At 47.4% G+C, this 26,425-nt stretch overlaps 1 protein-coding gene across 5 annotated transcripts in view; it reads left to right on the top strand.

Moving 5' to 3' along the window:
• The window catches only part of LOC119167607 (uncharacterized), a 234,744-nt gene extending 208,719 nt beyond the window's left edge, over nucleotides 1-26,025 (top strand). For all 5 annotated transcript variants that reach the window (XM_075866042.1, XM_075866040.1, XM_075866039.1 and 2 more), the window contains one exon: nucleotides 25,926-26,025. In XM_075866042.1, coding sequence (XP_075722157.1) covers nucleotides 25,926-25,954 — 29 coding nt within the window. In that variant the 3' untranslated portion in view covers nucleotides 25,955-26,025. The remainder of the gene's footprint in view (nucleotides 1-25,925) is intronic.
• The last annotated feature ends 400 nt before the right edge of the window (nucleotides 26,026-26,425 follow it).

Below are 26,425 nucleotides of genomic sequence, written 5' to 3'. Positions count from 1 at the left end.
CCTTTAACACCTCGTAGAGTTTGGCAATACCCTTGTATCAGTTACTAAACATCGTACTCTGAACACCCTGAAGGGCGTAGTATTCGACCAAGACATTATGACACTAAGCGAAGAGGAACTCCTTCATAGATGGAAGGACAAAGGCATAACACATGTGCAGTGCATAAACATCCGACGCAACAACACTGAAACCGCAACAAAGCACCTATTACTTTCAACTCAAGTATTCTACCTAAGACACTCGAAACCGGCTACGTAAAACTTTGTATGCGTCCGTACGTTCCTAAATCGAGATGTTGCTTTAAACGGCAGTGATTCGGAACCATATCTCAGACCAGCCGAGGTCGACTTACTTGTGGTAAAAGCGGCATAACTGGTCACGCTACTGATGAGTGCGAATATGATGAGGTTCACTGTGCAAACTGCAAAGGCAGCCATGCCACATACTCCCGAGCGTGCCTTGCCTGGAAAAGAGAAAAACGAATTATCACCACAAGTGTTAACAAAAATACAGCGTTCCGTGAAGCACGACAGCGAGTCTCACCTGCTATCGTACTAAGAACTTCTTTCGCTGAAGTGGTGCAACGAGAGCGGCCCCGCAATGACCCTTGGCAGCTACCTGGACCACGTCTAGCGTACCCAGGTCAAAGCCACCTGCCTCTCTTGTGGGAGCAGCCCACGCTGCCCCACCCGCAGCCAACCAGTCCACACCGGTGGCCTTGACAAGCCCTTGCACCAGCCAGAGTAATAAGGAGACTAAGGACGCCCCGACAACCTCCTCCCCGGTGGGGGCAAAGACTCCGTCGGCTGAGGTGATGTCTAAGCGACACACAGCTCTTTGGAGTGGATGTCCAGTGCCTCACAGGAGGCTATGGACACCACTTCCATCGAAACGGTGCCAGTATTGCCAAAGGAGCAGTGACCTCTTGTCGACCGCTTCAAATAAGACAAAACAGCAATTATAGGGCCTCACAAAGGCCCTGTAATATGAACCAATCTTAATCTTGCCTACGCACAACAGTTTTTCAATTCATAATGAATAAAATCATTTAGTGAAATGTTAGAGGGCTACTCATAAATCTAGATGATGTTCAAAAACTTGTCAGTAAGTTAAACCCAAAAGTGCTGTGTGTGAAAGAAACACACCTACCTCCCAAATACACCAACTTTCTCTGCCAATACATTACTTTCCGGAATGGCCGTGATGATGCTGCCGTATCAGCCGGCGGAGTAGTCATTATAGCAGATAGAAGTGTGGCATGCCAGAAATGAAGCTCCGGACAGCCCTTGAGGCAGTTGCTATTCGAGTTGTACTTTTCGACAAACTCATCACCTTATGCTCTGTGTACATACCACCTCACCATAAGCTGAAGAGGCGTGACTTGGAATCATTATTAGATGAGCTGCCAGAACCCTTTTTGATTTTAGGTGAATTTACGCACACAATGCACTGTGGGGTGATTCTCGCTGTGACGCTCGAGGACGTCTTATTGAACAGCCTCTTTATTCGTCTAGGTTATGATAATAACGGTTGCAGCGCGAGCACGAATGTGCTAGAAGAAACAGACGAAAGTCGAGGTACGGAAGGCAAAAAGGACAACACGAGCGCTGACTACCAACTGAATTTTATTATTCGCAGCACACAAGATAATATATACAACAGGCAACCTTTGAACAGCACACGTGAGCAACGTGACATATTCTGGGGAATGTTCTGATAAAAAGAAGGTACAAAAATGGCTAACTCTTATCTAAAAGCGCGAACTCTTTGTCATGCAAGGCCACCGAAGGTTGGCTCACGCATCCGTCACCATTTTTTCTAATAAAATACGCTTCAGCTACTTCCCGAGTTAACTCGTCCATGTGGCTTGCCAGCACACTCACGCCCGGAAATCGAGGCTGGCACCCGCAGCTTTTGCAGTGCAAAACAAGATTTGAACTGATTCTTTTGCATATATCATTCATAAGTTCTCCTAACCCTTTATTAATGCACCGCCCAGTTTGGCCTATATAAGAACGACCACACGTTAAAGGAATCATGTAAACAACACCAACTGCACAATCTACAAATTTATTTATGTGTTTTATGGCGCATGTCCAACTTTTTTGGGTGATTCCACTAAGTCGCTCATCCGTCATTCTGCAAATTTGGCTTACTTTGCACGGAGCTGATAAAACTCACGCTGCTCGCGCTGCAACCCTTATTATCATGAATTCAAACCAACTAGCCCAAATCGCCATTCTTCTTCGTCTAGGTTATGTCTCCTAAATCCAAAGGAGTCTACGTATTTTAGCCTCGCAAACAATTCATACTCCTCGATAGATCTTAGCATTTCATTACCATCGCTTTTAGCTGATAATAAATGAAATGTTCTTAAAACCCTTATGGGAGTGACCACTTCCCGATCATTCTGAGCGTGCCAAACGAAGGCCAACTATATTCGCAGGTTCCGAGGTGAAAGCTTGACTCATCTGTCTGGAAACAGTACCAAACTCTTACCCACAAGACGTGGATTGAGTTTTCTGCTCAGGCCATAGATGATGCTGTCACGTATTTCAAAGCTGTTATTCTTTATGCCGCATCTAAGTGCATTATTCAAACGAGCGGAATGAGTTTTTAACGGTGAGTCCCATGGTGGAATGATGCCTGTAGGAAAGCTCGGATGGTTCAGAACAAAGCGTGGGCATTTATCCGTGATTTTCTAACAGTAAAAAAAACCTGGAAAATTTTAAGCAGGTCAAATCACAGGCAAAGAAAACACGCAGACAAGCCAGACAAGAGAGCTGGGCAAAGTTCATTACGAGAATCAACTCGTACACAGATGAAAGAATAGTGTGCAACAAAGTCCAGAAAAATAAAGGCCAACAAACATATTTTCTCCCATTAGTAAATACCCCAGGAGAAAGCTTGGGGGAACAAGCGAACTTTCTTGGTGCACAATTTGAAAATATATTGAGCTCCTCAAGCTACTCTGACGTATTCCAATAATACAAAGAACAGTAGGAACAACAAAACCTAGAAAGGAAGTCTAAAAAAATGAGGCTTATAATCAGCCATTCTGCTCAGCAGAATTGCAAACAGCACTCAACTGTTGCAACACATCTTTTCCAGGTCCTGACATCATAATGTATGAGATGCTGAAGCAACTACCCTCCAAAACAACAAACTCTCCTTTCCCTTTACAATCTTATCTGGTTTTCTGGTGTGATCCCCTCTTCTTGAAAGGAAGCTGTGATAATTCCGATTTCGAAGGAGGGTAAGGATCCGTCGTCTGCATCAAATTACAGGCCTATAGCATTAACCAGTTGCATTTGTAAAGTTTTCAAAAAAATGAATTACTGCCACCTACTACACTTCCTAGAATCAAACAAACTGCTAGGCCTATACTAGTGCGGGTTTCGAGAAGGCCGACCCACCACCGATCATCTCAGATGGACTGAGACACGAATACGTGAAGACTTTGTTCATAACCAGTTCTTTCTATCTGTATTCCTCGACATGGAAAAGACCTATGATAAGGCGTGTAGGTTTGGGATATCGAGAGACCTCTCGCATATGGGTATACGTGGTAATATGTTCAATATCATCGGAAGAGACCTGTCTGATTGCATATTCCGAGTTCGAGTGGGCAATGTCTTGTCCCGAACACTTGTACAGAAAATTGGAGTACCACACGGTGGGGTGCTGAGCTGCGTGCTCCTTATCATAAAAATGAACTCTCTCCGTTAGTACATCCCCCATAACATCTTTACTCATCATATGTTAATGACATCCATATAGCTTTTCAATCGTGTTCCCTGGGCATCAGTGAGCGACAGGTCTAGCTTTCTCTAAACAAAGTGTCCAAATGGGCTGATGAATACGGGTTCAATGTCAATCCACAAAAAAGCACATGTGTCCTGTTCACACGGAAAAGAGGCTTATACCCTGATCCTCAGATTGTCATGAAAGGCGAACGTCTGCCCGTAAGCACGGAACATAAATACCTATGTATATTCTTGGATGCAAAACTAGCATTCGTATCACACATCAAACGCCAAAAAATAAATGCATGAAAACAATGCATATCCTCGAGTCACTGTGACACACATCATGGGGCAGCGACAGACAGTGCCTCATAAATCTGTACAAAAGCCTGGTACGCTCGCGTCTTGACTATGGGGCTATAGTATATTATTCAGCCTCGCCAAGCACATTGAAGGTTCTGGATGCTGTACATCATCAGGGCATCTGCCTCTCTACAGGTGCTTATCGAACGAGCCCTGTAGAGAGCCTTTACGCTGAGTCGAATGAGTGGTCCCTCTCCCTGCAGAAGTCCTACATGTCTTTAATCTATTATCTGAAAGTGAAGGGCGATAAGAAACACCCTACACATTTCATAAATAATGATTTGTCTAGTTCTGAACTTTTTAGAAACCACCCCTCAATGAGGCAGCCTTACACACTACGCGTGAGCAGCCTAGCTGAGATAACAGGTGTGCCACATTTTCAACAGTGTCTCATGGCTCCTGCTGCACACCTAGTGCCGTGGCAGTGGCAGCTGATACAATGTGATGTATCCTTCGCGGAAGTGACGCAGCATGCATCTATTGCACATGTAAACGCATACTTCATAGAACTCAAACACAAATACGCTTGCCCTGAATTTTTTACAGATCCCTCCAAGTCTCTCACTTCTGTGTCCTATGCAGCTTAAGGGTCATGCTTTTCAGCTTCCGGTATTCTGCACCTACAAACAAGCATTTTCACTGCTGAAGCTCATGCACTATCTGTGGCTGAAAACATATTATGAAAATGAAACTAGAACGTGCGGTTATATACACGGACTCTAAGATTGTTGTAACAGCTTTGAAAACAATGAAACAACATTAAAATCCTGCGCTTGTATCGCTTTACTCGCTTTTATGCACGATCTGCGCACTCAAACGGCTTGTTGTGGTGTGCTGGGTGCCAAGGCACCGCGAGATTGCTGGAAACGAGGTCGCGGATCAGCTAGCTGTATCCGCACACGATAATGCCGCCACCAACCCCTCTTCGACTGTCCCTGCCCTTGACATGAAGAACTTCTTAAAACAGAGCCTCAAAGCATATTGGCAGCGCCTATGGGATAGGCAGACTGAAATAAACGGCATATTATCAAACACAAACTTGAAAACTGGTCACCAGTATCTAAATCACGCTACGGACAAGTAACACTTACTAGGCTACAAATAGGACACACACACAGCACACATTCATATTTTCTGTATGATAGTGATCAACCTAGCTGTGATAATTGTGGTGAACCACTTGTAGTTCTCCACATCCTTGTCCAGTGCAGCGAGTTGAACGGTATCAAATAAAATCATTTTTAATGCCCTATAGACAGCTGATTTCACGGCACCCTTCTATGTTACTCGGTAGGGATGCTTTTTCAATCAAAAGTCGCTGTTGACAGTTTTAAAAGAAGTATCTAGCTTTAAAAATATTACCAGGTGACCCGTAGCACGGCCTCCGTCCGGATGTCGCTGTTGCGGTTGCCGCGTAGACAGCACCCTGTCTCGCGGCTCTTATGTTCAAGGGAACTAATGAGGCAAGTGTGTAAACAGCAAGTCAGTCCCGAAGTTTTCCTCGTTTTTTACTGTAAATATTGCCATTAAACTTTATTATTTCACCTTACTTCATGGTTTTAGTATATTATGTTTTATCCGCCTTAAGGCGACCAATTTTAGGCCTTTATACAGCCCTGTACCATCATCCTAATCGATATACTTATCATGTCATTGTTACATTGCAAATCATTTCCACTCTTCCACCTTTTTCATGGCGCTCTCTGGCCATGACAAGGCCCTTGCCCCATTAATCTTACATATCATCATCTGGGTCAGGCGAGCGACGTCGCCTCATGGGAGAAAGAGAATGGCGTCGTGGTGACCACGACCGGCGTGCGTTGAAGTGTTGTCGAGACGAAGAATCAGGAGCGTTGTACGGTCCAGATGAAGCAGGCTCAGGTTGGGGTGCGAAATCGTAACTGTGTAGCCTTATGTCATTATGATGAAGTAGTGGCGCGAAATCATAACCGTATGACCTCATGTCATCATGCTGCATAAACCCAAGTCGCCGGCAAACCACATGCTTAGCATATGTGGCGATTGTCTTGAGTGCGCCATGGATTTTGAGAATAGGGGGCCGATCTGGAAGAAGGTCGAGTAGCCTGATGCACAAGCTGAGGCGATGGCATATTTAGGCGGACGGGGACGTACGAGTCGGCTGCGGAAAATAGTCGAGGGGTGACCAATGCTTCAGCATACATGATCGGAGCAGTCACTGGTGGTGCAGTGGCTGCGGGAAGCCCCTCGGCGACGTGCTCTTGAGCAACACGCTGTATTGACGTCGGTAGCGAATGCGGGGTGGGATCAGTGACGTAAGGCAAACGAAAAGCTGGCGGGCGACTTCTTAACGCACAAACTGCTTGATGTATCGAAGTAAGGCGGCATGGTCTTGCGCAAGGCCAGGAGACGTCAGAGCGCCAATGGTTACACCTCCTGCAGTGGCGCGACGAGTGGATTCCCGCTGCTTCCAGAGTTTGTCATAACTTTGGCACAGCTGAATGACGTCAGCTGCCGTTCACATACATTTAGCGACGAGCATCTGGAAAGCATCGTCAGACATACCTTCCATGATATGCTTGATCATTTCCGCCTCTGTCACTGAGGAGCCACTGAGCCTGCAAAGAGCTAGCACATCTTCATTGTAACTGGTGAAGCTCCCACCGTATTGTTCTGCTCAACCTCACAGGCGCTGTTGGTCACGCAATTTCAAAAGTCACAGACGGCCGGAAAGTTGAACGAAGGTCGTTTTGAAGGCTGTCCAGGTAGCAGCGTCAGTTCTGTATTTACGGAACCACAATTTGGTAACGTCAGCCAAGTAGAACATGACGTTGGCAAGCTTGTGCGCATCATCCCATTTGTTGTATTTGCTTGCCAGGCCATATTCGTCGAGCCAGTCTTCCGCGTTTTTGTCCCCAGTGCGCTGAAGAGAGGAGAGCCACGCTGCCGAAGAGGGCCGGAGCAAACAACAGTTCGAGAAGTTATTGCGTGGGGGTCAGGCTGCTCGCCATTGTCAGGCCCCATGAAATCAACTGGGGGCAACCTACGGTTGTGAAGTTCCAGGATGACGGTAGCGTACCCAGCACCCCCACCAATTAAAAGAAGGCGTTTCGGCGCAGCACGTCTTTATTGAACCGTATAGTTTGTCACAGAAGGTCGGGGGGAAACAGCCGAGCAGGTACAAGTGTCGTGATGCACCAACCATGAACGTTGCCGCCTTTCTGCCTGACAGTGGTCCCCTCTACCTTTCAGGACAACGCTGACCTTCTTCAATATATAAATATATATATATATATATATATATATATATATATATATATATATATATATATATATATATATATATATATATATATATATATATATATGCCTCATGCGCGAACAGCGTCAGGCATATTTTATTTTCAAATTTCGAACATTAGTAGCCGGCATCAACGAGGACCCCGGTAAACTCAACTGCCTCGGAGAACAGGAGGAAATTGGTGACAAAGATTGATAACTGGAGACAATGCTTTTTTCTGACTGACCCGTACGTGTACACTGTCCTTTCTTGTTTTTTGTTTTTCTTCTTTTCCCCCCTTTTTTTCTCTTCCTTTTTTTCTTCCGTTTTTCTTTTTTCCACATGCACATACAAAGTGTTTACGTTCGCCTACTACTTGATGACCATTGAAGGGAAACGGACGAAGATTAAAGGTAAAAAGCCGACCGACCCATTAAGGGGAAACCCTTTCTTTACGCACACCGCACGCCGACCGACCCATTATGGGGAAATCTCTTCTATACGCACGCCGTCACGGACCTTCCCGCCACCGCGGCGACAATCTTGGGTGGCCCGACACACGTCGAGAACTGAACAGCACGTGATAAGAACCATATGCGGACGTACACAGAGAGTTGGTTTCGTTCTCAGTGTTGACAGTGGTTTTTTCTTCTTTTTTACTTTCTTTCTTTCCTTTCTTTTTTTTGTCTTTTTCCTTCCCCCTTTTTTTTCTTTTTTTTAGTTCCCTCTCACTCACGCAAACATCTTTCAAGGCGAGAGGGACGCACCAACAGCGAAGTTTGGAAGTTCATGTCAGTATAACTCATCCCCTGATGAAGGGAGGACCCCTCCCGAAACTGTTGGGAAATAAATATATTTATCCTTGTTGACAACGCTCCCGTTGTGCCATATCCCATACCTTCACGAAAACAAACTGGCCCATTGAATTATTACTTCCCACCCCGCCCCGGTGGTCTAGTGGATAAGGTACTCGGCTGCTGACCCGCAGGTCGCGGGTTCGAATCCCGGCTGTGGCGGCTGCATTTCCAATGGAGGCGGAAATGTTGTAGGCCCGTGTACTCAGGTTTGGGTGCACGTTAAAGAACCCCAGGTGGTCAAAATTTCCGGAGCCCTCCACTACGGCGTCTCTCATAATCATATAGTGATTTTGGGACGTTAAACCCCACAAATCAAATCAATCAAATATTACTCCCACTATATATATATATTTATATATATTTATATATATATATATATATATATATATATATATATATATATATATATATATATATATATATATATATTGTAACGGAGAGAAAAGAGACAACACCCGATCCTGGGCCAGCTGTTCTTATTATGCACTTCGTCCTTCTCGTCTTTTCTCTAGCTACCCATGCGCTGAAGCGCCAGCGTCTTTTTTGGTCATGACACTGGGCCATGACTGCGCGCGCGTGGAGCTGGCGGCAAAGTTTTTGCTGGGCAGGCTTGGCTGCATCGTGATGGTCAGCCCGGACCACAATGCAACATAGAGCGACGGTCTGGGGGAAGCGTTTCTGGTGGACGGCACTGGCTGCCTCGAGCTGGTCGCTCTTTTGCACACCACGATGTCTCTTGAGAAAGTGCTGTGGACGCAGGCGGCCGGCACTGGCTGCCCCGTTGCGGCCGACGCTCTCGGCCATGCTGCGATTTGGTCCGGGTATCTGCCAGAAGTAGATCTTATGGTCGATACTGGCTGCATCTCGGAGGTCGGCCTCGGCCACGCTGGAACTGGATGCCGGAGTCTGCCACAAGTCTATAGGGAGGTCGAGACTGGCTGCATCATTTTGGTAGGTCTCGGCTATGCAGAGGCTCCCTGTGGGAAGTAGCCAAACATGCACCTGACAGCGCGCTTCGGGCGGGCCGCAAAATCAGCGGCTGACGTAAAATGCCGGACGTGAATTGCCGAAAGCGTATCCCAAAAGACGCGCTAGGTGCCTTGACTGGTGTCGAGAGTGGGTACGCAACTGCTGTGATGTGTGGCAGAAAACATAATTCACGGCCAGTCTTGCAGTCTGCGGTAGGACATTGTGTGAAGCTGTCATCATATTGGCTGCGTCTGTGGGTCCCTCTCGTGGACGCGATGACTCGCCTTGCGGGGCTGTCGAATACTCTGGTCGGTGACCATGCCTATCTCATGGCGCTCGCAGCACGCTTAGCAGGCAATTCCATGGCACAGTTTGGGGCACTGGTATTCATTGCCGTCGGCGTTCTGGACAGGCTGCGATGCCCGAGCATCATGATTTGACGCAGGAGCCTCTGCACCGCCATCTCTGTCTCTTCTTGTTACAGAGGGTCCAGAGTGTCCAGCTACCCCGTGCCCCCCTGTATCTCCCCCCACGAAAGAGGACGGGGTGGCCGATGGCTGACACGAATTTGGGTCCGGTACCAGTGACGAGTCTGGAAGCTCAGGTGGAGAACTGGAGTGCTCAGCTGGAGCCTCGAGATGAAACCCTTCTTGAACTCCATCCTCGGTACCGGTCAGGTTGGACTGGGTGGTGGAAGGGAGATCGGAGATTGTCCGGTCGCAGGCAGCTATCAGCTAGAAGCTCCACTCCGCCCATGACTGCTGCTTCCAACCTTCATACCGGTGCCATGCCGCTGCACTTTCCCGAAGACGGTCTACAGCCACGGTCCATTTCTGAGATTCCGTCAAGGCCTCACGCAATGCTATCGGGTTGACGGTTGCCACCTAGCTGTCAGCATCGTTCCGGACCCCGTGAAATTCCGGTAGTTCGCTGACGGCTGGTAATTGTGAGGTGGCAGGTGGCAATGCAGAGATCACCGACGCGAAGCAGTCGAGCTGGTGTGAGAGCTCGATCAGAGATGACCGAAGCTCCCTGCGTTGCTCGGGTGTGCTTGCCTCAAGGTCGCATGAGGCAGCTACATCCAACACTGCGTTAATGTCACACAATGCTGGCAACATTGCAGGAGCGCGCTCGGTGATCAGCGCTGTCAGTTCGTTGGTCTCGACGCGTAGTAGCGCGATGGTACGCCGCAGATCCGCGGTGCTGTCGTTCGTTAAGCCCGAAGAGTGAATGATTGTGGTCTTTGAGTAAGAAGCAATTGCTGCACTCACACCGGTGAGGTCGACAAGCAGGGAAGCCTGGACGGCGTTCCGTGGCGGCTAGTTTGTTGAGAGAGTGCGGCAATGGGAATGTAGGCCATGGGAAGCATCAGCGGCATTCCCAAAGGGCAAGATTCGGTGTGGATCCCTGCCGTGAAACGGTGGCAGGGTGTCAATAAGGTCATGCCCTACAACCCCAGGGGTAGCCTGGACGCCGTCCACTGGTGGTCTGAAAGGTAGCTGAAGCGGCGGGTGGGACCCCATTGCCAAGGAAGCGTGAACGGCGTTCCTCGATGGAGAAGCCCGCGATGCCGACGAACCACGAAGACACGTAACGGTGACTTCCCGAAGAGGGTTCAATTGTCGGCTTGCGCTGACGGCAGAATTCATAGCCAAGGACGCGTGGACGGCGTCCCTTGTGTACTGCAGCCGCCGAGGAGGCCTTGACGCCGTCCCCGAACGGTGGTGGCAGAGGCGGCAGGTTAACAGCTGCCGAAAAGGCCTTGACGCCGTCCTCAAGCGGCGCTTATCACGGCTGTCCTGGATGACGAAGCCCGTACGTAAGACTTCTTCGTCGACTGCGCCATTGTGATGCGCGAGACAGAGAACAAGAGAAAACACCCGATTCTGGGCCAGCTGTTCTTATTCTGCACTTCGTCCTTCCTTTCTTTTCTCTAGCTACCCGCTCGCCGAAGTGCCAGCGTCTTTCTTGGTAATGACAATATATATATATATATATATATATATATATATATATATATATATATTGTTAAGACGTTTATTGGCGGACACTCGTGGATGATGCACGACAGCGACAGTCATTGCGGGGACCGACTCTCTGCACGAGCTGCTCTTCTTGTTATGAAAACGGCGACCCACTAGAAGGCGCTGGAGAGGACGACCCACTGTGCGAAGGCTTTGCCACAACTACCCCGGGTACGAAGAGGGAGCCACCTGGCGACCTAACAGCTGGTTACTATGAGCGGGTCGTGGTAGGCCTTTAGGCGCTCCACGTTCACAATGTCACACCCTCGACGGCGCATGCCTGAAGATGGTTAGATAGTTTCGATCAAGTAGTTTACAGGGGAAGTACGTTCGACGACACGGTAGGGGCCTTCGTATATGGACAATAGTTTTGAAGACAGGCTAGTTGCAGTGGTAGGGATCGAGAGCCAGACGAGCGCTCTAGGGAGGAACGTTGGCGCAGTAGTGCTGGTAGCGCGAATGCCTTTTTGCCGCTCTTGATCATGTGCAGTAAAAGTCTTTGCAAGTTCTCGACACTCTTCAGCAAGTTGGCTGTAGCAGAAATAGGCGCCCACTCAGACGGATCTGGCTTAAGCGGAAGTATCGTGTCGATGGTGTGCGACAGGTGCCTCCATATAATAGAAAGAAAAGTGAAAAGCCGGTAGTGCTCTGAGGAGCGGTATTATATGCGTAGGTGACGAAGGGTAGAATGGCATCCCAATTTGTGTGATCGGCGGCGATTACTTGTAGAGCATTTCGCCGAGCGTACGGTTGAAGCGTTCAGTGAGGCCATTCTTCTGCGGGTGGTAAGCAGCAGTTTTGCAGTGAACAACGTTGCACTCTTTGAGAATGGCTTCAACGACTTCAGACAGCAAGACGCAGCCTCGATCACTGAGCAGTTCCTGAGGTGGACCATGTTGCAGCATGAATCGTTGGGGCAGAAAGGAGGCCACATCACTCGCTGTAGCCGCGGGGAGAGCAGCAGTTTCGGCATATCGCGTGAGGTGGTCCACAGCGACAATGACGCAGCGGTTACCAGCCGACGGTAGTGGAAGTGGCCCACACAAATGCCAACACGCCCAAACGGCCTGGCGGGGCAAGCTAGAGGTTGCAGACCTACCAGCGACAGGTGCGCTGAAAACGACAATCTATGCAGAAGCGAACGAATTTCTGCACGTAGCGGTACATGTCGCACCAAAAGTACCGTTGGCAAATGCGGTGGTACGTTTTCGATATCCCGGAGTGTGCTGATTGCGGATCAGAATGAAAGATTTCACATATGTCAGAGCGCAGACTGCGGGGTATGACTAGTAGCCACTGGCGGCCGTCACCATTGTAATTGCGTCGGTGGAGGAGGTCGTCGCGAACGGCGAAATGGTGGACTTGACGACGTAACGTGCGAGTAGATGGAGTGGGTGGATCATTGAGCAAGTCAATCAGTGGGGCAATTCATTGATCTTTGCGCTGTTCAGTAGTAACGGCATGAATGCTAGTGGAAGAAATGGCAAGGTGAGACGCTGAGTTGTGGGCATTGTCGTCAGGCAAGGGAGATCACGAGATGGTGTTGGAGTCAGCATGTTGTCTTCCGTTGCGGTAAAGTACGCGGATGTTGTAGTTCTGCAGGCGAAGTGCCCACCAGGCGAGATGACCTGAGGAATCTTTCAATGACGACAACCAGCTTAGTGCATGAAGGTCGGTGACTAGATCAAATGGGCGACCATACAAATAAGGTCGGAACTTTGTAAGGGCCGAGACGATCGCCAGACAGTTTTTCTCAGTGATGGTGCAATTAGTATCGGCTTTGTATGCGTCCGGCTTGCATACGCCACGACATATTCCGAAAACCCTGGTTTGCGTTGCGCAAGGACACCACCGGGGCCGACACCACTGGCTTCTGTGTGTGCCTCTGTAGGGGCCGTACGGTCGTAGTGGCAGAGTGTGGGAGGCGACATCAACAAACGATGGATCGTTGTGAAAGCGTCGTCGCACTGTGATGACCATGAATGAAGAGGCCTGTTATTTCCGAGGAGCTTCGTCAGCGGCGATATGATAGTCATGAGGTTTCGAATGAAGCGTAGAAAGTAAGAACACAGTCTTACGAAAGTGCGCAGTTTCTTGACTGGTGTCGGCTTGGAGAACTTGGTCACGGCCCTTAGTTTGGCTGGATCGCGTATAATTCCGTCCTTGGATATGACGTAGCAAAGTATTGTCAGCTGCCGAGCTGCACATCAGCACTTCTTTAGGTTTAGTTGCAGACTGACTGGCGTCACTCAGACGCGTTAAAACATGCCGCAGGCGTTGAAGATGCGTGGAGAAGTCCGGAGCGAAAACGACGACGTCATCGAGGTAGCACAGGCATGTGTGCCATTTTAGGTCACCCAGAATGGTATCCATCATGCACTCAAAGGTAGTGGGCGCATTGCACATCCCAAATTGCATGACGTTGAATTCGTACAAGCCGTCGGGGGTGACAAAAGTGGTCTTTGCTCGAGCGTCCTCAGCCATAGGTACTTGCCAGTTCTCTGAGTGCAAATCGAGGGATGAAAAGATTTCGGCTCTTTGCAGGCTGTCAATCGCGTCATCTACCCGCGGAAGTGGGTACACGTCCTTACGAGTCATCTTGTTGAGGCATTGGTAGTCCGCACAAAACCGCACAGAACCATCCCCTTCGCGACGACAACGACAGAAGCCCAGGGGCTGTTAGAGGGTCGAATAACAACGCGGCTAAGCATGTCGTCGACCTGCTTGTTGATTAAACGGCGTTCTGTGGGAAATACGCAATATGGACGTTGCCGTAGTGGTGGTTTGCGCGCCTGTGTCGATGCGATGCGTAACGGTGGATGTGCGGTCGAGAGAAGGTTGATCGACATCGAAAGAAGAGCGGAATTCTTCCAACAGGCCCAGAAGCTTGGAACGCTGGACCAGCGTAAGGTTGTCGGGAGTAGAGGGACCGAATACATCAGCGGATGGTGAAGCAGATGTAGAAACAGCACTAAGCGTACTGGAGCTTGGGCAGTGTGAGTCATTAGGTTGATTCATAACTTGTGCGTCTTTGATTGGTTGCACGCTGCCGAGACATTCTCATCGCACGAACGTAATACTGTATGGGGATTAGTTCAGAACAAAAATCGTGGTGCTGCCGTGAGTGAATTGCACGGTCGCGAAAGGAACCAGCAAGCCTTTTCTAGTGAAAACACGATGAGATGGCGAGAGGAGTGTAACAGTGTCGGAAAGACTTGCGCAGTAGACTGACACCACCGCGGACGAGTTTGCACGCACTTGCATGTCGTCGCTGACGAGTAACTTGCTTGCAGCAGATGGACTGTCGGCCGGCGTCAAAGAACAGAATTGTGCGAACTCTATTTCGGCTGGTGCGCAATATTTGACGGCGTCGTGGCGGGAGAAAAAATTCCATCCTAGGATGACGTCGTGAGAGCATGAAGGAATTATGATGAATTCGACAGCATACATCACGTCCTGAATAATGAGGCGAGCTGTGCGCATCACTGTAGGGTCAATGCTTTGGGCACTGGCTGTACGGTGGGAGAGTCCAAAAAGTGGCGTGGTCCCTTTGCGCAGTGATCAGCTGTTTTGCGTCCATGACGGATACGGCGGCTACAGTATCTACAAGGGCAGATGCACGAACTCCATCCACAGGCACGTTTATCACGTTCGATGGGCCTTTTTGAGGGCTTCCGCAGTTTGACAACGTCGCAGTCCTTTCCTCGTGGACTGCGACGACTAGTTTTCCTGTTCACCGTCGAGTGGACGTGCCCGCATCAGCGACAGTGAGCGACGTCACGGAGATGGGGAACGGCGGGTAGATGGAGCGGGGCGGGACGACGGTGCACACAGCCGGCGGTTGGTCATAAAAGCAGCTCAATTGGCTGGGAAAGTTGCAGGCGACCTGCGGTTGCTGCATACGGTTGCGGTAGCATGCTACGTGGCTGGCGCGACCACAAGCAAAGCAGATGGGGTGATTGTGAGAAGTGCGCCATCGGTTTGCGGGTCCCATCATGCCGCAGAACGTGATGGGCGAGCCGGCGGCTTATATGAGTGCATGGTGGGCGGCACTCGGGGCATGCGTATGACGTCGGAATATGTAGGTGGCACAGTTTCTCCGAAGCGCTTGGTCCTGGCGATGGTTTCGGTGTAACCAAGGGGGCCAGTCACAGGAATCGGTGGGGGCGGCCTAGCGACAACTTAGGCGTAGCTGAGTGGCGCAGATACGGGAGGCAGCTGGTGGTATTCAGGAACGACCTCTATGCTTTTCTGCTGAATGGCTCGGCGGAGGTAGGCAGTAGTATGCTTGACGGCTGTTGAGCATGTTGCGGAGAAGCAAAAGCCAGTAAAGAGACCTGGCGGGCCACTTCCTCACGCACGAATGACTTGGTCTCGGCGAGCAAGGTTGTGTGGTCAGTAACTGTTGACAAGGCTGGGAGATCAGCATCACTTGAGGGTGGTCGACGGGTCATCAAGCGCTGTCGACGCAGCTTTTCATAACTTTGGCATAGTGTAATAATCTCTGCCACACTGCGAGGGTTCTTGGCCAGAAGCATGGTGTAGGCATCGTAGGCGATGCCTTTTAGAACATGCGTGATTCTGTCAGCTTCTGACATGTTCGAGTCCACTTTCTTGCACAAGTCAAGGATGTCCTCGATGTAACTTGTGAAGGACTCACCTGTCTGCTGTGCTCGTTCACGTAACCGCTATTCGGCTTGCAGCTAACGAACGGCAGGACGGCCGTACGCGTCGACGACGGCGGTTTTATAAGCCTACAAAGTCGGTTAATCGGATGAGTGGTTGTTGTTCCACATGCCGGCCACACGCGCGAGGTAGAAAACCAGGTTGCCGAGTTTACCAGCCTCGTCCCAGTGATTGAGGACGCTGACGCGTTCGTACCAGACGAGCCAGTCCTAAACGTCGGTGTTATCTGCGCCGGTTAAGACAGGAGGGTCGCTGATGCGGGGGACACCGTGACATTCCTCCTGCGTCGGCGCAGGAGGAAGCGTTTACTTAGTGGCGTCTTAGTGCATGGTAGAAGGCATGGTACGGCATCGAAGCTTTAAGGGCATCGAATGCGGACTGAAGGTGTTTGAAGGGCACAGAACTTTCAGCACTCTTCACCGAATTGATAAGACGTTTATTGGTGGACGCTCGTCAATGATGCACGGCAGCGACAGTCAATGCGGTGGCCGACTTTCTGCACGAGCTGCTCTTTTTTTACGAAAAGGGCGACCCGCTAGAAGGCGTTGGAGAAGACGACCCATTGTTCAAAGCTTCGCCACAATATATATATATATATATAAATAAGAAGAAAGAAAAGTGGATGAAAAAATTACCAACTGTCCTGCTCACAGTTGGTAAGTTTTTCATCCACTTTTCTTTCTTCTTATTTACATTCCATTGGTTATAATAACTTCCCTGTACATTCCTTGGCATTACTGTCTGTTATTATATCTCATTTAATATTGTGTTAAAACACTGAAAAACGAGCCCTTAGGTATACACTTCTTTCCCTTATATATATATATATATATATATATATATATATATATATATATATATATATATATATATATATATATATATATATATATATATATATATATATATATATATATATATATTTAAATATATATATATATATATATATATATAGAGAGAGAGAGAGAGAGAGAGAGAGAGAAATTGAAGGGAAGGCTCGACATGTCTGCGGTGTCTTTTCTATTCAGATCGCACATTTGAAAATGAAATTGCCTTTACTAACGTTTCGGCTGTGGCACGGCTTTCGTCAGAGTAACTCATAATATATATATATATATATATATATATATATATATATATATATATACTATCGAGAAAGACAGACAGGAGCCCCGCTGCGGTGGTCTAGTGGCGGCAGGTCGTGGGATTGTATCCCGGCTCAGCGGCTGCATTTTCGATGAAGGCGAGAACGCTACAGGCCCGTGTGCTCATACTTGGGTGCATAATAAAGAACCTCAGGTGGTCTAAATTTCCCGAGCCATCCACTACGTCGTCTCTCATATTCATAAGATGGTTTTGGGACGTTAAACACCACATATTATTAAATGAAAGGCAAACATGAGACAGCACCTTTGCTGCAGGCCGGCTGTTCTTATGTGTTCGCCTTTTTGTCCTTCGCGCTGGTCGAGCGCGGGAACAAAAGCCCCATTGCCGCTTTTCATGATTACACTCGGCTGCGACTGCCAAAGTGCCGCTGCCGAAATCGTCTTTTGAGGGCTGCGCTGGGAATGCCGTGGTCGTCGTTCACTTGTATGTCGTGAGCTGACCTGTTGCAATGCCATATACTCAGGTTGACAACATTGGCTAGATAATTCTAGCAGCAGTCTTCGGCGACACTGCTATTTGGTCCGGTCATCTGCAAGAAGTACTTCCGGAGACTAGACTGGCTGCATCGCGGTTGTCAGCCTCGTCTACGAAACGGCTTTTGGTGGGTATCAGCCAAAAATACATCCGGCTTCCGCCTTCTGCTTTCTCGTGGAGTAAGTGGTAGACATGGCATGCTCAAAGAAGATCGCTGAAAAAGCTTCTGAAGAGCGACACCGGGTGTTCGACATTTCTCTTCAGCTCGTTTTAAGTAAACGGCGACGTTCACATTCTGGTCAACTCCAGGCGGATGGTCGGGACCTTTACGAGCCAAACGATCTTCCCGTAGCTTTAGGAAACAGAGGAACAGTATACAACCCCCGCGTTAGTACGGGAAGGCTCGATAGGTGTCGTTGTTTCTCGGTGCTTTTTCACGCGGTTGTCCACTCGGGAAGAGATTCAAAATTGGGAAAAAGTGGGGAATGTTTCGGCTGATCACTTCCTTGCGGTCTCCGACAAGAACGTCCGGGAAGTGGGTCCCGACGTGCAATCCTACAGTTGAACCACGAAGCCCGCCGCAGTGGTCTAGTGGCTAAGGCACTCGGCTGCTAACCCGCAGGGCGCGGGTTCGAATCCCGGCTGCGGCGGCTGCATTTCCCATGGAGGCGGAAATGTTGTAGGCCCGTGTGCTCAGATTTGGGTGCACGTTAAAGAACCCAAGGTGGTCAAAATTTACGGAGCCCTCCACTACCGTGTCTCCCATAATCATATCGTGGTTTCGGGACGTTAAACCCCACAAATCAATCAGTTGAACCACGAAGCCGACCTTACAGCCTGCTTCGGTATGTCTCGCGTGGCATTCAATTGTGATGTGACTAGGAGTTTTGCAAGGCGCAAGTGTGGAGTCGGGAGGGTTCCCTGCGAATGCACCTTTCACGACGGTCATCTTCGGTTTTGGACACTAAGCGTAAGGTACTTGTTTCGAATACCGATGAATAGTCCGCAGGCTTAAACGGTGAACTGCAGCTGAAAGCTGCAGCATCGATGTGGAATGCCACCAGATCTACATCCTCGGTAGGGGCCAGGTTAGACTGAGCGGTGGCAGAGGGGTGGGAATGAGTCCACCCAAAAGCAGCAATAAGCTTGCACCTTAATTCCGCCCACGATTACAGCAGGACGCATTCGTAATGATGCCCAGGTACGAATTTTGAAGACGGTCTACAGCTGTGCACCACTTCTGTTGTTCTGCCCATAAGTTGCGAACTCCGATAGCGTTGACTGTAGCCACCTAAATGCCAGCGTATGCCTGGAAGCTGCGAAATGGTGGTTGTTCGCGGGCACCCGGTGATGGTGATACACCGCTGAAACTCCGGATCATGTTGACGCAAAGCAGCCTAGTTGTTCTGAGGGCTGTATGGAAGAACACCGGAGCCTGCGATGGTGTCGGGTGGGCTGGCCTTAAGTGGCTGCGACGCGGTCGCAGTCAACATGCCCTTGACTGCTAACAAAGTTGGCAATACGGCCGCTGGCTGCTTGTAACTGGACGTTAGCAAGGCGTCAGTCATGCCGTGGAGTTGTGCATTGGTGTGTCGCAGCTCTGTGGCGCTGACGGATTATTGATTAGGGGCACAGGGCTGGCGTCCGAAAAAAATACAGCGACTTCTGTGCTCGTGGTGGCAGAGTGCAGGACCAAGGACGCGTGGACGGCGTCCCTTAAAACTCCAGTATTGGTCTAAATTTGGGCAATCGGATCCATACCATAGAAAGCTCCAACAGCGTTCCCAGGCTACCGGATCCCGTGTGATGTTGTGTCGCGGCCTGGTAGTGTCACGTTAACGAAGCGATGTTGAGCCACTGAGGAGGCCTGGTTGCCGTCCGCGGACGGTGCTTGAAGCGGCGACAGGCTGCCAGGTAGGAAAGGGGTCATATACGCTGTCCCTAGGCGAGAGGTGCCTGTGCGCAAGGGGAGCCCAAAGTATCGCTTCACCGGGCAGGTTCCCTGAAACCACAATTGAGGTCTGGAAGCTGTCCGCTAGTGTTGGAAACGACACTTCCCGCGACGGTCACCTTGTGGGTTTCGTCAGCGAGAAAGCGTGACGGTGTTCCTCGGGAATACGCGGGACCTAAAGCTAGCAGCTGGGGTTCGCGAAAGCCTATCGACGACTGCGCCGTTGTCATCAAGAAAGGCAAACAAAAGACAGCATCGTTGCTGGCTGCAAGCCGGCTGTTCTTATCGCGCTTTCGTTTTTTTTTCTCTTTCGCACTGGTAGAGCACGAAAAGAAAAGGCCACGCTGCCGCTTGTCATAAAAACAAGATATATATATATATATATATATATATATATATATATATTGGAAAAGCGCTGGAGGGCTCCTAATAGAAAGCCAACAAATTACAAAACATCTGTGTGTGTGTGTGTGTGTGTGTGTGTGTGTGCAGTTACAACACACTTGTGCTCTGTGAAAAACACCCAAATTCAACCTGTACTGTTTCTGCCGTACGCAGAAAGTCATGGTATTTTGTAGCGAGAGCTAAGTTGGCTTTGTCCTCACGGTTTTGTTGCGGCTGGTGGCCACACCATGAGCGGAGTCGTTGCCTAGCAAACGCCACCGCTGGCGGCGTCCCTTGCCACGCCATCTTTCTTTACGTAAGAGGAGGAGCCGGTGAAACCGTGTTTAAACGGAAGAGGAGCTGGCGCTGCGTGGTATATACAGTAGCGGTGGCTTGGTAAGGGTTCGTCAATGTTTGTAGAAAGTACGTCGAGGCGACTAACAAAAACCAGCCTTCATCGTTGGGACAAAATAAGCGAAAGTAGCGTGCCGAGGAAATAGATTATGAACAAGTTGCACGCTTCGAGAAACGTAGATCCAGCGAATAACAGCGCGAAAACACACATATATCAGAGAAGACACGTACGCACATGTGCATGTGTATCCTGCTCGGTCTTCTTTCCTGTGTGTGTGTGTGTTTTCGCGTTGTTATTCACTGGATCTACAATAAACCAGCTCACTCAAGAAGGTTTGAAGAGCAGCGTAGCTTACTAATAACCAAGCTAAGCAGCAAGTATAACCGCATTCCTAGATACACATATCCAGGAATAACTGAGTTCAATCACAGCAACTTTATTTTTGTCCAAGTTGCAGAGCTGTGATTTAAACGAACATCCAGGAATTAACTTTTCAATGTTTACGTCTATGAAATTTTGACCTAAGTCCTGTTGCACCTTTTGTAAAGCGTGAGAGTATATTATGCATGGTGAGAAACAAGCCTATCTGATATGCTGGGGCATATTACATTGCCTAATAAACTGTAACATAGCAGCTCTAGAGGCATAAATTTTATAGGAATGTTGTTGCATTGTTGAGAAAAGTCCCATCACTTTATACTAACACAGCGGGCCTGTGAAAAGATTTCTTGCTCTTTTTATGGTGGTTGATTTCAAAGTTTATTTAGCGCAAACTGAGACACCCTGCATATAAACTGAAGTGTCAAGTGGCCATAGAGTTTACAGTGTAATTCGGAACCTACATGAAAAGAAAATATATACAAGGTACTACACACGATAATTTTGTGGAATGAAGCCATCAGGTTTGGTTACAAACAGCATAGTTTAGCAACACGTTCTATTTTTCTGTTTCCTTCTCCTTGGCCCCGCCGCGGTGGTCTAGTGGCTAAGGTACTCGGCTGCTGACCCGCAGGTCGCGGGTTTGAATCCCGGCTGCGGCGGCTGCATTTTCGATGAAGGCGGAAATGTTGTAGGCCCGTGTACTCAGATTTGGGTGCACGTTAAAGAGCCCCAGGTGGTCGAAATCTCCGGAGCACTCCACTACGGCGTCTCTCATAACCATATGGTGGTTTTGGGACGTTAAACCTTACATATAAATCAATCAATTCCTTCTCCTTGCAATAAGACTGCTACTAAACTATACAAATCTGAGGTAGGGAGGGCTTGATTTCAAATGCGTAAGTATCTTCTTATTCATTTTGCATCACCTATTGCCAAGATTGTTTACGGTAACAAGAAATGCTTAAATACAATAATTACTTATTGTAATTATATGCTTGGCAGATAATACATTTGGTGCTCGGATAAAACTACGACACCCACTGTATTCGAACAAGAATGTTCGACATCTGTTACGGTTCGTAAAGCCCTCAAGATGCAGTAAGCGTCGACTACAAGAAGCCCCCCGGTCTTTTGAATAGCATGTCACCAGGGCCAAAAACACTGGCTTGGGAAGACTTACATAAAGGCAGTGGCAAAACAAAATGCTTCTTAATGAAAAAAATAGTTTCATTGAAAGGAAGCATAATGCATGAACCAAATTTGGATGACCATAGCCGTTGATTTTATCTTTCCTAAAAAGTAATAGGCTAGAAAAATGGGGGGTGGATCCTGCTCGGACGCGTCCGGGGTGTTTATGGGACGTGTCCACTGTCTCCGAGAAATGCCAGGAAGAGAGAGATCACAGAACGGGGGGTTTTGATTTCTGTACGACAATGTAGCTCTGTTCTGCGGCACTTTTCTAGGCAGTCGTGCGCGTGGTATAGTCTGTCGGAGGACTTAAAGTGGCGTGTTGCACCGTTTAAATAACACATCGTTAAGCGTTCAGCGAATACTGGTATGAGACGAGAACGCTCATCACGCGCGGCGCTGTAGTTGTCCGCCTCCGTCGCCACTAGTATTCGTAACCACTATCGCAAGAAATAAGTACAAAAATTGTATTGTCAAGGGTATGGTTGGTCTCGAAACCGGGTCCACTGCGTGCTATCCCAGTTTTCTATCATTGAGCCACACTGGTTTTTTTTTATTGCACATCTTCGTCAATTTTCAACCGAACGAAATTTCTAGAATTGTTTCATGTACAATAGTGATTACATGCGTGGTACGCAATCGAGCCTATCGTTTTGCATCTTTCGCAGTTCCCGAAACCAAGGTAAAGACTCTCGACAGTGTTCCATAACTTGTTGAGTATCTACATCAGCATGACATGTAGCCATGCGCGACCTCCAAATACTAGGCAGAGCCAATAGCATGACTATGTTATACGGAAATCCATCCTCATTCTCAATGGCGAGGTACCCTATTTAATGTGCGTCCAGTGGGAAATCTTTCTTTTGCTTGGCACTTGTTCGCAAACTTGCCTTAGGCAGGCTTGATGTTGGGAAAGGAATCACGTAACTATGAGTAATGAAGTGATTTAAAACAGCAAAAGAACAACCATGCGTCACACAGCGCGAATAGCGCAAGTAGTGGGTCGTCCAATGCTCTAAAACATTACAAAAGCCAATTTTGATCACCTAATAACTATGACTCATAACTATTTCACGCACAAGTCCTCATCGTCGTCAGCCACTGCATGAACAATTCGCACAAAATTTCTTAGAAGTGTTAAGCGGATACCTCGCTTCTCAGAAGAATGAAGAATGACGAAAAATAGCATAGTAAATGCCGGCCTACTACCCAGAAATTATTAATAATAATGTCGTAGTAAGTACCCGACAAGTGTGCTTGCAGCAGTCACGCAATGAGTGTTTAGAGAAGGCTCTGAAAGGCCGCTCTTTGAGCTTTCACTGTGACCGTGGTGCACCTTCTGCACAGGCCTGAGTTTTTTTTGTTGTTATATCGCGATCTGTATCATACATTGGCTGCCCTTGAAGTGCTCTTCATAAGCAATAATTTGCAAGGCCGCCCCGCGAAACAAATTGTGAATTAGCATGTATTATACTTGCTGGAAAACATAATGGTTGTAATATGTTGTCTAGTAAGCATTATCAGTACCCAAATTACGAACAGACTCCACGGATTCTAGGAATTATTTGATGCGAAGCAGATCTATTTTTCTTGTGCCAATGGCGATTAGGTGGATTCATGTTCTGAATTGATTGATATGTGGTATTTATTTTCGCAAAACCACTGTATAATTATGCGAGATGCCATAGTGGAGGGCTCCGGAAGTTTTGACCCCTGCGGTTCTTTAACGTGCACCCAAGTCAGAGTACACAGGCCTACAGCGTTTTCGCCTCCATCGAAAATATAGGATCCATGTTCTTGTGTAAACTGAGCAGTTGTGCGATATTGTGCGCAAAACTAACAGGGTGAGTATTTTGGCGTGAGGTCATGATGCGACGTGAGGTCTACCCTACCATGTGATCTAAGCCATCTGTTTTGTCGCTATTAAGTGCACGGGACAGTGCAACGATGTTCACATCAAAGCCAGTGGCAAGAAAGTATTCGCACAACGCTCAGCACAAAAGCTGCATATGGTATACAGATTACATTTATATAAAACGCGTAGCCAACACTGCAACAACAATTGGCTTTGTCATGAATTTACTCTTTTGAAGGGTTTTTCTCCAAACCGCTTTAAAGAACTGGTGTGAATCTGTGGTATAATAGTTGACAACTACAACGAATGCCTGGGTTCGTGTCTGGCTTGAGCCACGAGCCTTATGATTTGCTTCAATACGAGTATATCACACATTGACAATGACGCAGGCACCACGTGTTTTGAGACGCGCTCCATTACGTGGACAAGTTATGATTTCCAGTCTTGGTGACGCGTACCCATATACTATGGGCACCAATAAGCGAGTTTATGTCATATGTTACTACAGGAAAGCATTTCATGACAAACGCGTCATACAAATCAATTTTTCTCATGTTATTACCAACGAATCGTTTTTGTCATACACTCACATCCCACTATGGGAGTTTTGGTGCACACGAGGTTATAAAGATAGCCAGTAGAGCTTCTATGATGTAGATAGATATATATATAGATATAGACACAGATAGAGAGGAACGATGAGAGTGTCTTGGGTTGTCAGAGAAACGTTTTGGATTCCAAACTTACTTGCTGCGTGACGCCAAAGCAGGCAAAAAAGAGTGCTCACCATTAGTAGTCTGGGCTACTCTGGGGTTTTAATGCACACCTATGCTTGACGAATCTTAGCTCAGTTCGCAGAGCATCGTGAGCGTTATTCCATTATTCTACTAAACAGCGGGTGTGCTAGTTTTCTACCTGCTCTGTTCCCATTAATAGTGTAAAACGACTAACAACGTGCCATGTACTTTTCTTGTATTGACATTCCTAAGAGTTCTGGTTATATATATATATATATATATATATATATATATATATATATATATATATATATATATATATATATATATATGTGTGTGTGTGTGTGTGTGTGTGTCCTCACAACAAACATTTTGTAAGGCGGCACTCAGTACTATAAAAATTTTGGGGTAATATATGATAAAGCACTGTTGACAGTAAAATTTAGGCGATAGAGCAAGAAGTATGTTGGTAGGTAGTCAAATAGATGACCCACAGAAAAGAAGCTGTAATAACAACACAGTGCACGAACGTTCCACAAGGAGTTTTCTTTTACGTTCAAGTAAGTCGATTGAATTGTCTAGTGGTCTAGGTATATTTCCCCAAAACACAACCCCAACATGTCAGTGTACGGACCTTTGGCACTCTCGTCTCTAATGAAGACGCAGCGGCCACTAAATTAAACTGTAAGGGCCAGTATATGAATGGATGTAATAAATAAATAAATAAATAAGTAAATAAATAAATAAATAAAGAAATATTAGAATAAATAGCTGATTCCCATGTATTTGTTTTTACACTTTGAAGACAGCCTGAGCTTGTCACTTGATGGTGAGGGCACTACTCTGCGAAACTGAAAACAGGCATTTTTCAAAGATGGTGCAGGGAACGAACAATAACGTATTTGAAATGTGTGTCCTTATTTTATATTACACACAATATTGTGCACAATTCAAATTTACCTCGTGAATTCACCTGCTTGTAGGCAAACACCATTGGAACGTGTATTACTGCATGGGGTGACATACATACCAATGTCCACTTACTTGAAACTCTTGAATACCATGTGAGATGACGTTGCTCCTCCTATGACCTCAAAATACATATTCATATACCAGTCCCTGCATATAATTGATCGCATGCGAATAGGTGACTCAGAAGTATGATATTTTCGCGATAGGATAAAAGCGCCCACCTTTTAGGCTACTTTGGTCCTCGCTAATGACTATTTTTGGGCATCTTTTTTTCGTGTTAGAGAGAGTCTACCTGATAGCACATTACGAAACATCTTTGAGGCCTAACTGTGCAGATTACTAAGAAATGACTTGAAGGAAGACACGGCGCTAATAATGTACCAGTGAACTTCAAGAAGACAAAAATTTTTGGGTAACATTTTTGTGCAGGTCAACAAGGGCACGCACAAATGATTCGACTTATTGCTCCTTTCCTTGCAATGTAGTCTACTTGACCGTAAATACATTATTTGAGTTTCTGTGCTTTTTTACAAACATTTTAACCTTTTTTTTCCAGGCGTGTGCTTGGACGGCTTCTGCAGATAAAGGAATTCCAGGAATTATTCTTCGCATTTTCGAGTGGGTAGAAAATAAATGGGTTTTGATCTTCAGTGTAATGAGTGAGACTTTCAGTGCCTCCTTTCTTGAGCGGCTTGAGTTGTTTAAAAGAAAGTGATGAGGCTTCTTGACAACATGCAAAATATAGATCGCTCACATAAAAAATTGAAAAAAAAAGAAACAATTCTATCCATCTTCTTGCAGTACGTCTTGCAGTCTCGAGGGACTATCGCCTTTGTTGTTTATGCATGCCTTTTTTACCTTAAAACTGAGATGATGAGTGAATAATCAACTCAAAAAAAGAATACCCTAATGAATTTTGTGGTCAAGACTCCACCACCTCAGTCACATATACAGCCCGCAGCCGCCACACTATGCACACATGCACCTGACATGTGACGCCAACGCTAGGTTGGGTCGCTGTGGTTGTGTGATGACCAGTTATATGTTAAAGCTTGA

The sequence above is a fragment of the Rhipicephalus microplus genome, chromosome 6, assembly GCF_043290135.1.
Source record: "Rhipicephalus microplus isolate Deutch F79 chromosome 6, USDA_Rmic, whole genome shotgun sequence".
Lineage (NCBI taxonomy): Eukaryota > Metazoa > Arthropoda > Arachnida > Ixodida > Ixodidae > Rhipicephalus > Rhipicephalus microplus.
This window is presented reverse-complemented; position numbering and strand designations above follow the sequence as displayed.